We start from the raw sequence: 14,165 nt of genomic DNA, 5'->3' as shown, positions 1-14,165 counted from the left end.
TTTCCACCTAGTAATCTTTGTGAGCTGTCACAATTTTTATTTACAAAATTTATTGTATTCTTTCAAATTCTTTGGCCTTACTGAAAGGGGGGGAAAACTTTCTTTTTTTTACCCTCCTCTTTCCTACAAAGTACTGCAAAAGATATTTGTGAATAATTTGGGCTTCTTGTTCTAGGGTAGTGATGATGAATCAAGTGCCGAAAAGGAAGTGCGCACACGTGCGTCTGGGCTGCAACATGGAAGAGGAGCTGCCCAGGGAGCATGCGTGCCCCTGAAAATGACCTTCCGGTTTCAGCTACTGATTCAGCCAGCTACTTTTCCGGGTTTCTGCATGCATGCTCACGTGACGATCAGCTGGCCGGCGTGCATGCTCATGCAGGAAACTAGAAGATCTTCTAGTTTCCAGCACTGCTGCATGCAAAAAGGCCAGCTGATTGTCACGCACACATGCACTCCAGAAACCCGGAAGAGGAACAGGCGAAGTCGCGCGTGCCAGGCGACATGGCTCCACGTGCCACTTCGGGCACACGTGCTATAGGTTCACCATCATGGTTCTAGGGTCCCCAGCTCTCAGATAGTCATCCCCACCCCACCCCACTCATTTTAGTGAATGCTGGTTGTTCTATTTTCTTGAAAATGAGCTATAATATGGAAAATATGGAAAAAGTTTCATGTCAAATATTAAGTTAATCACTGAGGAAAGGAAAGGAAACATTTCCCTCTTAACTAATATGATCTATATGAGACTGGAGAGGATCAGATTCCTCTTATGGTAGCTGAATGGGTTGGTTAGATCTAAACCAAATTCATTACAATTCAAGCTTTTCATTCTGATACTGGTATTGGCTGCAAATGATACCATCAATCTCAGAAGACTGAAATTGTAAGTTTATGATTTGATTAAAGATTTTAAACTTACAAATATCATTAGGAATCTACTTCAGAACTATTTTGATGCACGGGGTGGAGGGGCAGGCGAATAGATGTGACACGTGGCTTGGGGGCTGTTGAAGTGCCTGTTAGGTGTCAGGCCGGAGTGGCAATGGCAGGGCTCTCCCAAGCCACACATCACCTCTGTTCACCTGCCCCCTGCAATTGCAGAAGCCATGCCAGCCTTGCCATTCGCCTGCCGCACCCCACAACCCCCGCACAATGCCAGAACCTTTGCCAGCCTTGCTCCTCCTCCCCTCTTTCATTGGAGCTGACTGAGTTGCAAGCCAACCTGTCTTTGTGAAGCCCCCTTGAGGCATCCCTCCCTTCCTCGTGCCCCCCAACACACTTTCACCTGTCTACCCTCCCCCCCCCGTGGCTGCTACTCCCCCTCCCTCTGGTCCTGGTGACAGATCTGCAAGGCCCCATAACTTGCAGAGAAGCTGCAGTACTTAAAAAAAAAATCCTGCATCGCACGCTGCCTCTGCAGCACCATTGCTTCTGTCTGCCACCCAATTGGCTGGAGGCTATTTGTCTTGTGCAGCTAAAGGCCCAGATCAAACAGTGTCTGGGTGTATGGGCAGTTGAATAGGAAGGGTGAGGGGCGGAGGGCGAGGGGCCCATTGGCTGAGGAGAATGGCCAGGGGAGGGCCAGCAGAGAAGCTAGCTGTAAATGGGCTGAGGCGGGTGGCTGGTGAGGCCAAGGTCCTGTGCTTAAACCTCCCATTCCACTCTGCAATGTCTTGGTGAATAGGGAAGGCTTTGTTGTTCAGTATCCTTGACCATAGACGAATGAGAGCTTGTTATCTTCTAATATGGGGCTGTATGATATTGCTATGTATTGGGATGCAGTGTGTTCGGCAGCATGGAAGTCATTGGATGTGCATGGGTATAACAAGATCCACAGATACTCTGAACAAATGAGCTTATCTGGTGGCTTTGCCCTTTGCGATTGTGGTGACATGCAGGCAACAACACATATGCATACCTGCCCTTTGCGTCCTGAACAGTGTACACTTGAGGACCTGATGGCAGCATGACAGAACACAATATTGCTAGTTTCTGGGCAAGATTTGTTTAACTCGTACATATTATCATCTTGTATTTTATATTTTATGTTGTATGGTATACCTCGTTTTAATTGTGATGCTTCTGACACAAATAAACAAAGACTAATACCTATTCCAATTAGAGCTTTTTTAGGTGGTGGCAGGGAAAGAGACTAGCGTGGAAGTACTTGGACATTACATTCATTGCACTGTCAAGTCATGTTTTCCATTTAGGTTTCTAGATGACAGATAATATACAATTCCCGCAAGGGAGAAGTGCCAAGCTGGAAAGACAGAAATGGGATTTGAAGTGAAAGCTGGAGGGAGAAAGAAGATTCTATAGTAAAAGCAATATTTAAGTGGGGTGTCTATAATAATTTGTTAATAAAATAACAAAAGATGTAACAATCAAACAGCACTATAATTATAATATTGCATTATATAACATTGTCTTACATTAGAATTCCATTATGCAAACCTTTTGCCTGCAGAAAGCTTATTGCAACAGTTATGGAATCTCAATGTAATTTGATGCTTTAAATTGTACCTATGGTATGTATTGTTAATTTCTTCTTAATATTTCCATCTATCTTTCTCAGAATTATGTTTATGTTGAGACAAAGATTGACTATGGTAGATAAAATTGTGTACAGGCCATTTGTTTAATAATGGTTCAAAGTTCTAATGGCCTCAGAAAAAGCGACCTGCAACTTGTTCTCAAACTGTCACATCATCCATCAGTCATGTGATCACAATTTGGGAATTGGCAGTTGGCTTCCATTTATGATGGTTGCAACGTCTTGCAGTCATGTGATCATGATTTCTGACCTTCCCAGTCAGCTTGCAACAAAGTTAATTGCAGAAACCAGATTCAGATAACCACTGTGTGATTCAATTAATGGCCATGTTTATTTGCTTAATGACCACAGTAAAAATGATTGCAAAATGTGGTCTGGTCACAATTATGACTTGCTTAACGATTGCATTGCTTAGAGACCAAACTTCCTGTCTCAATTATTATTGTAAGTCAGAGACTTCCTATAATAAAATGATAATCTAGTTGGTTGTTAGTTCAAAGTTCTGAATTTGTGCAAAAGTTTGAAACAATGCTCAAAAAGCAAGTGACACATCTCTGCATGTATGATCAGAGAGAAAAAGTAGAGTTCCTCTTTATGGGGCTATGTGAAAACATCTTGTTCATGAAAATGAATATTAGGAGCAGGAGGTTGTCATGCTTGCAGAGATTTTCTATAGTGTGGATTTTTCTCTCTCAGTCAATTGGACAATTGATCACACTCCTGATCACTGTGTCAAAAAAAAAGTGCATTTAGAAATTTTATATTTTTGGTACTTAAGATCTTATGCCAATTGATGTTCTGTGCAGAAGGAGCAGCCATAACTCACAAACTGCTGTGCTTGTGAATTAACTCTTCTATTTTTCTCCCCAAAAGATAAATTGCTGTAGGCTATTCTTGTTCTCCATGTCCTATTTATTCAAGCCATAATGTAAGAAATTGACTTGCTACATAAAATGAAGGGCTATTTAATCCAAGGTGTTGCTTGCTGCTGCAGCTAGCTATATACAAAGAGGCTCTGAATGAGATAATTTTATTCTTCTTCCTTATACATCCCTAACACCTAGGAAGAGCAAGTACTATTTCATATTATAATTAGCTATATGAAATTGCCCTAAAAATTATCTTGAGTGCATGTGTGTGCATTAGGGGGGGCCACTAGCTTTTCTGCTTCCATAACTTTTAAAATCTTCCCAACAGCTCACCAGCCATATAGTTTTAAATGGGCATTTTGAAAATCAAAGGGAGATCAAAACTTTACTCCACTGATGATGCTATTCAGTAAGAGTTTGGAGTTCAGAACTAAAACAGGAACGAGATACTAATGCTGCAATCCAAAATACATTCCTCTAAGACAGGGGTGTCAAACTCACGGCCCGCGGCCTGGATGCGTCACATGCTGGTTCTGCCCCCGCCCGGTTTAGTGAAGGGGGAAAAAGTCCCGATACGTCACGTGATGCCGTTGTGATGACGTGAGTTTGCCACTCTTGCTCTAAGGGATACCAATAATAACAACAACAATATATCTCACCAAAGCATATTTGTGTAAATACAGTATATCATTTTGAAGCAGAATTCCACATTATGTGATAAGCAGGATGTTTTTAATGCTAATGGGAAGATAAGTAGCATTTTCAGGAAACAAAAGAGGAAGGAAGGCATAATTAATTTTAATGTTCCAAAATAAATGAGCATAGAATTGCAGTTGTAATAAACTGCATGTCTGAAGGGGAACTGAAACTGAGTGTCTATACTTCTATGAAATTATTCAGATAGGGAAGGTTTAATCAAAATTAATTATAGTTGATTAATTATACTGAAAATCACACAGATGACATAAAAATGCCAACTTTTGAAATAATAATTAATATATTGGCATGTTCAAATATTGCTAACAGTCAGTAAATAGTATAATCTAGTCATGAGTTTATTTACTCAAAAATAAGTGGACACAATTCTCTAGCGCATGTAGCTTGCCAACCTTTTGATGTAGACCTAATCAGGAAAACAAATACCAGAAGGGCAATTGGAATCCTACTTTATTGTTGAAGGTGTTGGAAGAAAAATCCAGTCTGGTTCCAAGTTGGGAGAAAGATGCTGGAAATAAAATGGAGGCAGGCTGTAGTAAAGGAAGTCTTTGTTTATTTTCTGGCCAGAAACTAGTGACAGCAGCATGTTTCTGGGGTGGCTGAACAAATGAGGTTAGAGTAGGTGGGTTTTATACATTCTTTGGGGCTTTGTGATTGAGATGTCTGTTCCTGTGTAAGAATGTGCCTGTATTATTTTAATGGCTGTTGCCAGATTCCTATGGGGTCATGTAGGGGCCATGGCTGGCTGTACAGGCAAGAAGGCAAATGCAAATCTTAGGTGTTTTGTTTGAGCTAATCTTGTCAGCTTTGACTCCTTGCCTATTGCTTATTTGGAGTTTCTGGTTGCTCTTTGCTTATGAATAGATTGGCCCAATCTTTCTGAATGGATGCAAAATCTCCATTCCTAAAGACCAGCCTCTTCAAGCTTCTGCTTGAGGCTGTTTTCCTATGGCAGGAAGATGGGGGCTGCTTTCTGCCTTTTAAAGATTTTTCTCCATTTCTCCTTTATGGGGAAATATTCTAGCCTTCCTCTTTTTAATATTAAGATTAAAGAATATTTTAATATGGGGTGGGCTTCCTATAAAGGGTATAATAATTGAAATACAAGAGCTTGAGGGAGATCATTTCTTCCCTCTCTTATGCTAAAGAGAATCAAGGTAAAGTAATCTTGAGTTTCTTCTTCACTCATTTCTCCCTTTCAGGGCTAAGGTGGTATGTTGCTAATGGCTGTTGAATATTTTTTTCAAGGCCATCTTCATGTTTCTCTACATAGCCTGTCACTCAGAGTCCACTACAAGAGTATTGAAAGTGAAAGTCAAGGCTGAGAATCACTGTCTAATAAAAATATTCAGGATTACAGCCTTGGTTTGAATAAGATTTTAAAACAAAATATATTGTCTTCCATCTACACCCCAAACAATGTAGAATTAATGCTTTTAAAAATTCTTGAATACTGCATATATAGCTAAGAACTTATTGCACAAAAATCATTCAATTATTTTGGAATATAAATGAAACATGCTCTTTCTTTTTATACTTTTAAAGAGAAACTAATAAAGAAAACGAATAAAACATTGTTGAATGCATGCTAGATTTGGTTTTATTTTTATTAAAACAGTCCCTCCCCCAACCTCAACTTCATCTAAGATTTTATTTCTCAACATTTTCTATTGTCCTTTGCATCAATACAAAGCAACTATGAAGTTATGTCATTTTGATTAGCAGTTCTCTGCATTCTCTGGCCTCCCATTTGACTCAGGAAATATCTTTGTGAGTGCCTAAGCAGCTAAGAATGAGAGTAGAAATATCTTCAAAATAAAAATGAGGTGATCAACCTCTTTATCGTCATGTTTCTTTTTTGGCAAGGAAGATCTCATGTTTGTACTAAATAAAACCATTTGAAAATTGCAAAGAAGGGGAGGCGGGAGAAAACTGTGAGAAAATATATAAAAAGAAAGAATATTAAGTAGATCTAAATGTGTTGCCTGCTTCTAATACAAGTGAAACATTAAGAATGGGAAATGCTTCAAACAGATGCCTCTTTACTCCTTCCACAATAACTGAGTTTTATACGAATATTTTATAAATGGGGTTACAAGTTTTAATTCAGATTAATTCATGACAGGCCTATTTAATAGGTGGAAATCAGTTTTACACATTTCCATCTTTCCTCTTAGAGGTGAAGAATAGATTTGGTTAACTGTATTTTTTTACTGGTTGGTTAGTTTACCATTTATTTATTTATTTGCTAAGTTTATATGGCTGCCCATCACACAAGAAGTGACTCTGGGAGGCATACAGCAAAAATATAAAACAATAAACATGTCAAAACAGTCCATTTTTTAAAAGAGAAAGAATAAAAATGCACAAGAGATTATATTAGCAAGGGAGCCATCTCAAGACCTCCCCGGTCCCATGAGACCCCTGGCTGATGACAGAGCCATATTTTGAAGGACTTCTGGAAAATAAGTAGGGATTGCTTTACCTTTAATTGTTCGAGTCTTTGGTTTTCATATTAATCAATCAATATGCTCAAACTGTCTTAAAAATCTTCCACTGGAACCAAAATATTAAATGAGACCCTAGAAGCTTACCAACATTCTTTCCTTTACTGCTCTGAAAATGTGTTTCCTCTTCTCCATAGTTTTGAAGACAATGGACTGCCTGCTAAACACTGGAAAGGAGGGGAGCTACTGTATAACTGTGCTGGAGTTGTTGCAGCAAAAACAGCCTTTCTACTTCTGCAAATGTAAAGTATATTATGAGAAAAAAACAAATTAGATTGTAGTCATCCAGCAGTAATCTATTTAGATTATAATAGTCTTAATTCAGATTCCAATTAAAATAATTCTTCCTTGCTAGGAAACAGTACTTTTTGTATTGGCTGGGACTTTTAGCAACAAGAGGTAAAAAGGCACAATTCTTAGGTAATGTGTTCAAGACATACTTTCTTTGCATGACTTATGTCTAGGGCAGGGGTCGGCAACCTTAAACACTCAAAGAGTAACAAAGGCCCTAACCGGAAGCCCCCCGTTCAATTCTGGAGCCAACTGGAAGTCCGGTTCCCCCACCATAGTGTCTCCTCTTGGTGTGGAGTCCTTTTTCCTCTACCTATCCTAACTGAAAGCCCTATCAATTGTGGAGCTGACTGGCGACAGGGAGCCACAGCAGAGGGATGAAAGAGCCACATGTGGCTCCAGAGCTGCAGGTTGCTGACCCCTGGTCTAGGGAGATTCTCAGTCATCCAGGTCATGGTTGTCCCAAAGGTGCTTTTTCTTAGAAGACTTCTCATCCAAGAAGCTTCTTCAGCTCTGGCTGGATGATGGGGAATGGAAGGATTTTATTTCTTGCAGACAGCTAGTGATTTGCATTTTTGTAGCGAGTCATTAAACTGGAGGTTTATCTGTGGCATCAGGGTCACCTGAGTGGTGCAAATGGTTGTAGAGCCTTCTTTGAACTGTTGAAAGGACTGTGTTGTAGACTGGAGATAGATGATATCATAGATGATGTCATATCCCTCCCCCTCTGTTGAGAGAGGGATGTTCAATTTTGACATAGATGGCCTCTTTGATCCCTCTTCCAAACCAGCGGTCCTCTCTGTCCAAAACGTGGACTTTGCTGCCTTCAAAAGAGTGGCCTGTGTCTTTTAATTGCAGATGGACTGCTGAATCTTGTCCTGATGGGTTTGTTCTCCTATGTTGTGCCTTGGTAAAAGGGCACATTTAATAAACCAGTTGCCAGCAAGCATATACAACCACTACCACCCCAGCATAATTTCAGTTTCACCTAGAAGAGCTGTGCATCAGTCTCCTTAACCTATACTTCCTGCACATTAAGAGAATATACTGTAGGCTTTCTCCCCCCACCAGCTGGTGATTTTTTAAAAATTATCTTGGGTCAAGATCATTATGCCTGACTTATATTATTCTACAAACTTGCTTGTCCTACAATATTCATTCTCACTTTCCACATTTGTTTATATATATAAAATCAGGATAGTTTATTGCGTTTGATCCCTGGCATCAAACTATTATAGCCCTGTAAGGGATCAGAATGCTATTTGAAAAAATTCACAGATGCTGTGTATATTTGCCTCAGATATCTTCAGTTCATGTACTGGCATCTCCATTAAGTAGGGGAAAAATACCCTCTGTCTGAGATATTCTAGAAGCTGTTATTGGTCAAAACAAGCCAGAATTATTACTCTAATGCCCTACTAAGGCAAAGCCAACCTAATAGCCATCTAAACCAGTCCAGGAAAATTTCATCAATCATTGCTTTTGCTGCTTGCTTTGGACTCTAAAAACAATGTTTATAAGATACAAGATGGTACTAAAGGCCCAAATGAAGTTTAGACTTCACTTAAAGTAGGCCAGGAAAACTGGGAAAATGATATATTAGGTGCCAGACCAGCCTAATGTGGGAATATTTAAAATGGCTCAATTGTAATCTGTTTGAAAACTTTTTGAGTATGCTGCAAACAGGAACAAAGGAATAAAAAAAATAAGACCTGTAACTGTGTATGTTAAGTCTGACTTAGAGGCAAAAAGCCTGCCTCACGGGAAGGGAGGAGGTATTCATTTCAATATTTCCTTTATAATCTATTCTATATATTTGAAGGTTTAGGTCATGGTGTCCAACCTTTTGGCTTGCCTAGGCTGCATTGAGTGAAAAGGAATTGTCTTGGGCCACATATAAAATATATAATAGCAATAGCACTTAGACTTATATACTGCTTCATAATGCTTTCAAGCATAATGTACTGTTCAGTACATTTTACTGTACAGTATATTAGCATCTTCATTTTAGCCATTGTCTATCCACTGCAGGATGAAGGCCTCTTCCACATTGGTTTTCAACCAATATGGTCCTGAACTTTCTTTTGCCAATTGGGCCCCCAATACTTGCTGATGTCCTCAATACAGTATATGGGACCCTGGACAGCTAGTAATGTGGCCTAACAAGATAATAAACTTTTAATATGATTATGTGATTTATATACTGCACATTATTGTCCAGGACCCCATGCAGCCTGTAAGCCAGGTGTTGGACACACCTAGTTTAAGTAGAAGTTCATGTCTGTAACTGCCTTTTCATATGCAGTTTTAATATGTTCAAATTGGCTATAATAAATTTTGTATGTGTGTGTGTGTGAGAGAGAGAGCTGTCATGTTTGACTATATTATGTATGTGTGGTTTACACCCCTCCTCCAGTATCCAACATAACAGAAACTGTTATTGTCCAATAATGCCCAAACCATAAATTCATTACAGCCAACAAACTGTTTGACTATTCATTCACTTTTTAAGATGTTAAATTTGTTAACATCTGACTAGATTTTAAGAAAAGACTCTTACAAATAACTCCATTCCCTGATGGTCAGGGAATTTCTGGTGGAAGTCCAGAAGGTACAGGAATCCCAGTAAAATTCAGGTTTCTTATTAATTAATTAATTAATTAATTAATTAATTAATTATATTTCTATACCGCCTTTCTCCCGTAGGACTCAAGACTCACTTCTTGCTCTATCCTAAAGTAAAGGGATACTACGGATGTACACATCAGATGAATAAAGGCTATTTAAAGTATTTGATCCGGCAGGTATCCAGGTATCAAGTCATTTAGAATCTTATAGATCAAAATAATGAAGTTATCTGAAGTGTACTGGTACAACCCATAGCAACAGTGTTATGTGCAAACAAATGCTCATCCCAGTCTACTTAAGGATCAGAATAACATCTCATTTGTCCTGTTTCTCCCATTCCTTCAAGTTTTTAAGCAAGCTTGTAATCTACTATGTTATTAGAATCAGAACACAGACAAAATTCAGTACCCTAGATATTTTGATTAACAGCATCATAACACAATCCTAAACATTCATGTATCCCAAGGATACATATTCAAAGCAATCAATATCTCTAAACGTTCTTCCGTTAAAAAAAAATAGGGCCCAATTAAAAACGAAAAACAAAACAAAACTAAAGACCTAGCCAAGCAGACGGAAAATTTCATTTGCAAACTTTTGGGCTGCTAATTAAGGTGCGTGCCGATGATGAACGCCGATTAGCCGGAATAGAAAACGATTTTTGCGAACAATGAAAGTTGGAAAATAATTTCAGTACCACGGACAGTGACCGAGAGCCGAAATCCCTTGTTTCCTTGCATTCCGTCGGCGCTCCACTTATTCGTCGATTTTACAGGGGCTTCTGGCTTCGCGGGAGGATTTTGGCTTTGCAACCTGTGGAGCCAACGTGAGCTCCGACTCCTCTTCGCACCCCTTTCTATTCCGCTCAGAAGCTCAAGAAAATCCGCGCAGGAACCACCCCCTTCGCAGTGGCTCCACCCTTCCAACGCGTCTCAGGCTCCTATGAAGCAAAGCTCAAGTTTCGGTTTTTGGCAACAGACGCCGCCGCTTCCTCCTAAGTCTCTCGAGTGTCTTTGATCCTGTTTGCCAGATGTTTTACTGAGCTGCATTTCAACACTGACGATCCTTAGGGGACATAAGGTAGCTGAGGTCGGGGCTAAACATTTCAAAAATAATTAGCGGGTTTGGATTTTTTATAATTGTTTGCTAAAACGGACTTCCTCATAACCTTCTTCTAAGATTTACAATCCCGAAGTTGGACTGCTTTGACCTAGTCGAAAAAGGTGGCCGTAGGAACTGGTCGTCGCTGATTAGTGTTACCCGCTTTCTGACGCCCAGTGACAATCTCCCGTTTCTCACAGCTATGTCCGCGGGTCCCGACGTGCCTGTTACAAGAGTGCCGGGGATCGTCTTCAAGCTCTAATTGGCGGGCGATGGAACCTCGGCGCCCCCTGCAGGAGGGGGAATCCAGCGCACCCTTTGGGAGAGTGCGGCGTTGAAACGTGCCAGGATCTCCCCAAGAGCTTGAAGGCGCTTTGATCGCCGCCGCGGCTCCGACCTCCCTGCCTGTTTTTCCCATCTACACACTTTTCTTCTCCCGCAGTTGCTTCTGAGGTCCAGCGTCTTTGGACAGTTGCCGAGCTGGAAATAGGGCGACTTCGCCCAAGTAGACGCCTCCAAGGGTAAGTGGTCTCTCCCAATACTGTCCTACCGTGTTTCAGGATATTTGCCTCCCCTCCCTCCTCATTTTTCTTCTGTCCCTCCCGGTTATAAAAGATCCGTCCGACAAACATACTGTTGAGTGACGTGTGTAGTGATAGCGCTGGATATCTGTGTAAACGGAGGAAGGAGAAGTCGAAAGAGGCATTTCCTTCTATCCAGATCTAATTGCACGGAGGTCTTTTAGTGTGCAAAAAGAAGGGTGGGGACTGACCGTCCTGATCCTCTCCTTATGGACGGATTTTCTCTTCTTGCTGTGACACTTTCTCCTCTCCTCTTGAGATGAGGCACTCGCTTTTCCCTAAGATCTCTCTCCCCCCACCCCCCGTCCTTTCTAAAACCGCTTGCTAGTTTTGGGGTCTACACATTTGGCGCGATCACTAGTTAGAAGAACAAACCAACATGGAGAAGGAACATGCAAAGTGGGACAGGAAACTGATCCCTTTGTATGATTGTATCTTTAAAAACTAGACTTCCTTCTTCTCTTTTCTTCTTCTAGTTCTTCCTCAAAACAAAAGAGTGCTATATTTCTTTTTTCCTCCCTCCTCTCTTTTATTTCTTTACTGATTTAGGACGGGAGAGGTTGGAATTCCACCAGATGGAGTGCAAATGTTTTCTATTTGGGATGCTTTCTATTCTTTTGATTCTCACTCAAATCATCTTGACTCCCATTATCATCAACATGGATTCTCTGCATAGCTATTAGCAGTTATCTGACTTGCATGAGATACTGCATTCAAAGTTGTTCAGAAATCTCAGTGTAAAGGATCATTCTGGCTTCCTTGTTCTTTTCTTGAGTTCCATCTGGGAGCTTCTCTTCCAAGAACTCAAATGACTCTTCCATGTGGCAGATTTATCCATACTGAAAGAAAGCCGTATGGTAAACATTCACCTATGGATATGATCCATCAAGAAATTATATTGAGCATCCATTCATTTATCTGAGCTTCCACAAGCCACTTCATACAATAGTTGCTTATAAATTTTTATTATTCATTCATTCATTTATTTAAATTTATTGACTGCCCAACTCCAGAGGAGCTGCACATCAAATGGAGGACATTATGCTTAGGAGAACTGATATAATTCATAATCTATGGTTTCACTTATATAGGTAAGGACAACGAAAACCAGACTTTTTTTTTTAAATTTGATTTATATGCCGCCCTTCTCCAGAGACTCAGGGCGGCTTACAATGCGTTAAGCAATAGCCTTCATACTTTTGTATATTTATACAAAGTCAGCTTATTGCCCCCACAAACTGGGTCCTCATTTAACCTACCTTAGAAAGGATGGAAGGCTGAGTCAACCTTGAGCCTGGTAAGATTCGAACCTGCAGAAACTGCAGGCAGCTGTGTTAATTACAGGGTGCATTAAACCACTGTACTACCAAGGCTCTGGTTCACTTTGTGTATCGTTGAGTTGCGTGGTTGTTGCTGTCATTCAGACAATTGTGTATTGAAACTTTATCTTATCCAGACTTATTGTGACTGATTCTATATTCCAGTAATAATAACTTTGCTTCAATTTAATTTTGCTTCATATTATTGAAGTTTTCCATTAGCATACAGTTCCTGCAAATCATATTAGAAATTACTGATTTCATTTGATTAACATGATCATTTTCCCCCTATTCATGTCTCATGCATGCCTTGCTTTGCTTTCTTGTGTCTGGTAATATTCATAAAGTTATGGTTAAAGAGATTTCTGAAATAAAATTTTCCCCTGACTCTGTTCCTTTCTTGTATTCACTGTATATTTCATGTATTTCATTGAATCTTCACAGTGACAGCTATCCGGTAATTTTTGTATGTAGCGCAATTACTGTATGGATCATCATATGGAGAATTCTACCTAGAAAATAAAGATTAAATATACTTATGTCCGAATATATAGCCTAATGCTGGCATGATAGTCTGGAACTATTGTCACAACATATCAGGGAGGCACCAGCTTGGGAAAGGCTTGTTCTCAGCAGTTTTTCCTTGGCCTTCCTATTTAATCAAGATCCTTAAATTTATGGGGTGGGAGGAATTTAGGGAATCAGGGAATAGCATTTAACTGATGATGGAGTATTGTGGCTTGCTAATTTTAATTCCTTTTCTTCCCTTGTGAATTTATTGTTATTATATTACAATTGGTCACACAGTCAGCCAGATGTTTAGACTGGCTTTGGCATTTTTATCCACCTATCAAATCCTCCCCAGGGACCTGGGATAGGCAGATGTTGCTTGATAGCGCCAAAGGTATCATCTCAGGATATAAGCTGTTCCAAGTATAGCCGCCTTTGCAATTGACTGATGGTGATTTTGTCATTGCTGAAGTGGTCTTCCAGTTGCTTTACGATTGCATCCAAGATGCCTATTACTATTGGTGCTTTCTTTTGCTACGTTGTTCTATTTCTATTTGTAGATCTTTTGTGATTTTTCTACAGTTCTTTCAATTCTATTCTGCTGTCTCCAGGTTCTGTTATCTCTTCACAACAATATGAAATCACAGTTTAGCTGGTGTTGGCTTTCATATGCTTCTAGTTCTTCCCGAGAACATGTATTTCATTTATTTATTTATTTATTTATTTATTTATTTATTTATTTATTTATTTATTAAATTTATATCCCGCCCTTCTCCCCGAAGGGACTCAGGGTGGTGAACAGCCGAGAATTAAAATAACATGCAATATAAAAGTTAAAATAATTAAAAATAAATTAAATCAAACGGCCACCCCAATTTAAAACCCCTAGCAATACAATTAAAAACCCCTAAAACCTATTCAGGCCAGGCATAGTATCAGCATAGTATAGGTGTGGATCCGAACAATGTGGCCTTTTGCAAGTTGGAATTTTTGCCAATGCACAGATTATAATCATTATTATATTTTTACCCCACCCTTTTATATATAACTCTAGGCATATAGCAAACATACTGAATACTCCTGCC

At 39.7% G+C, this 14,165-nt stretch overlaps 2 protein-coding genes across 2 annotated transcripts in view; both read left to right on the top strand.

Annotated features, from left to right (window-relative positions):
- The window catches only part of TDRD5 (tudor domain containing 5), a 123,934-nt gene that overhangs the window by 70,285 nt on the left and 39,484 nt on the right, over nt 1-14,165 (top strand). Inside the window, exon 19 of the mRNA XM_087890121.1 lies at nt 6,788-6,892. Coding sequence (XP_087746247.1) covers nt 6,788-6,892 — 105 coding nt within the window. The remainder of the gene's footprint in view (nt 1-6,787; nt 6,893-14,165) is intronic.
- LOC117661155 (protein FAM163A) overlaps nt 11,074-14,165 on the top strand; it is a 98,485-nt gene continuing 95,393 nt past the window's right edge. Inside the window, exon 1 of the mRNA XM_034409703.3 lies at nt 11,074-11,191. The gene's annotated coding sequence lies outside the window, so the exon portion shown is untranslated. The remainder of the gene's footprint in view (nt 11,192-14,165) is intronic.

Source organism: Pantherophis guttatus, chromosome 3 (genome assembly GCF_059756535.1).
Source record: "Pantherophis guttatus breed Tessera chromosome 3, ASM5975653v1, whole genome shotgun sequence".
Taxonomy (NCBI): Eukaryota; Metazoa; Chordata; class Lepidosauria; order Squamata; family Colubridae; genus Pantherophis; species Pantherophis guttatus.
Note: the sequence above shows the minus strand (reverse complement) of the source record. Positions and strands in the feature narration are given on the sequence as shown.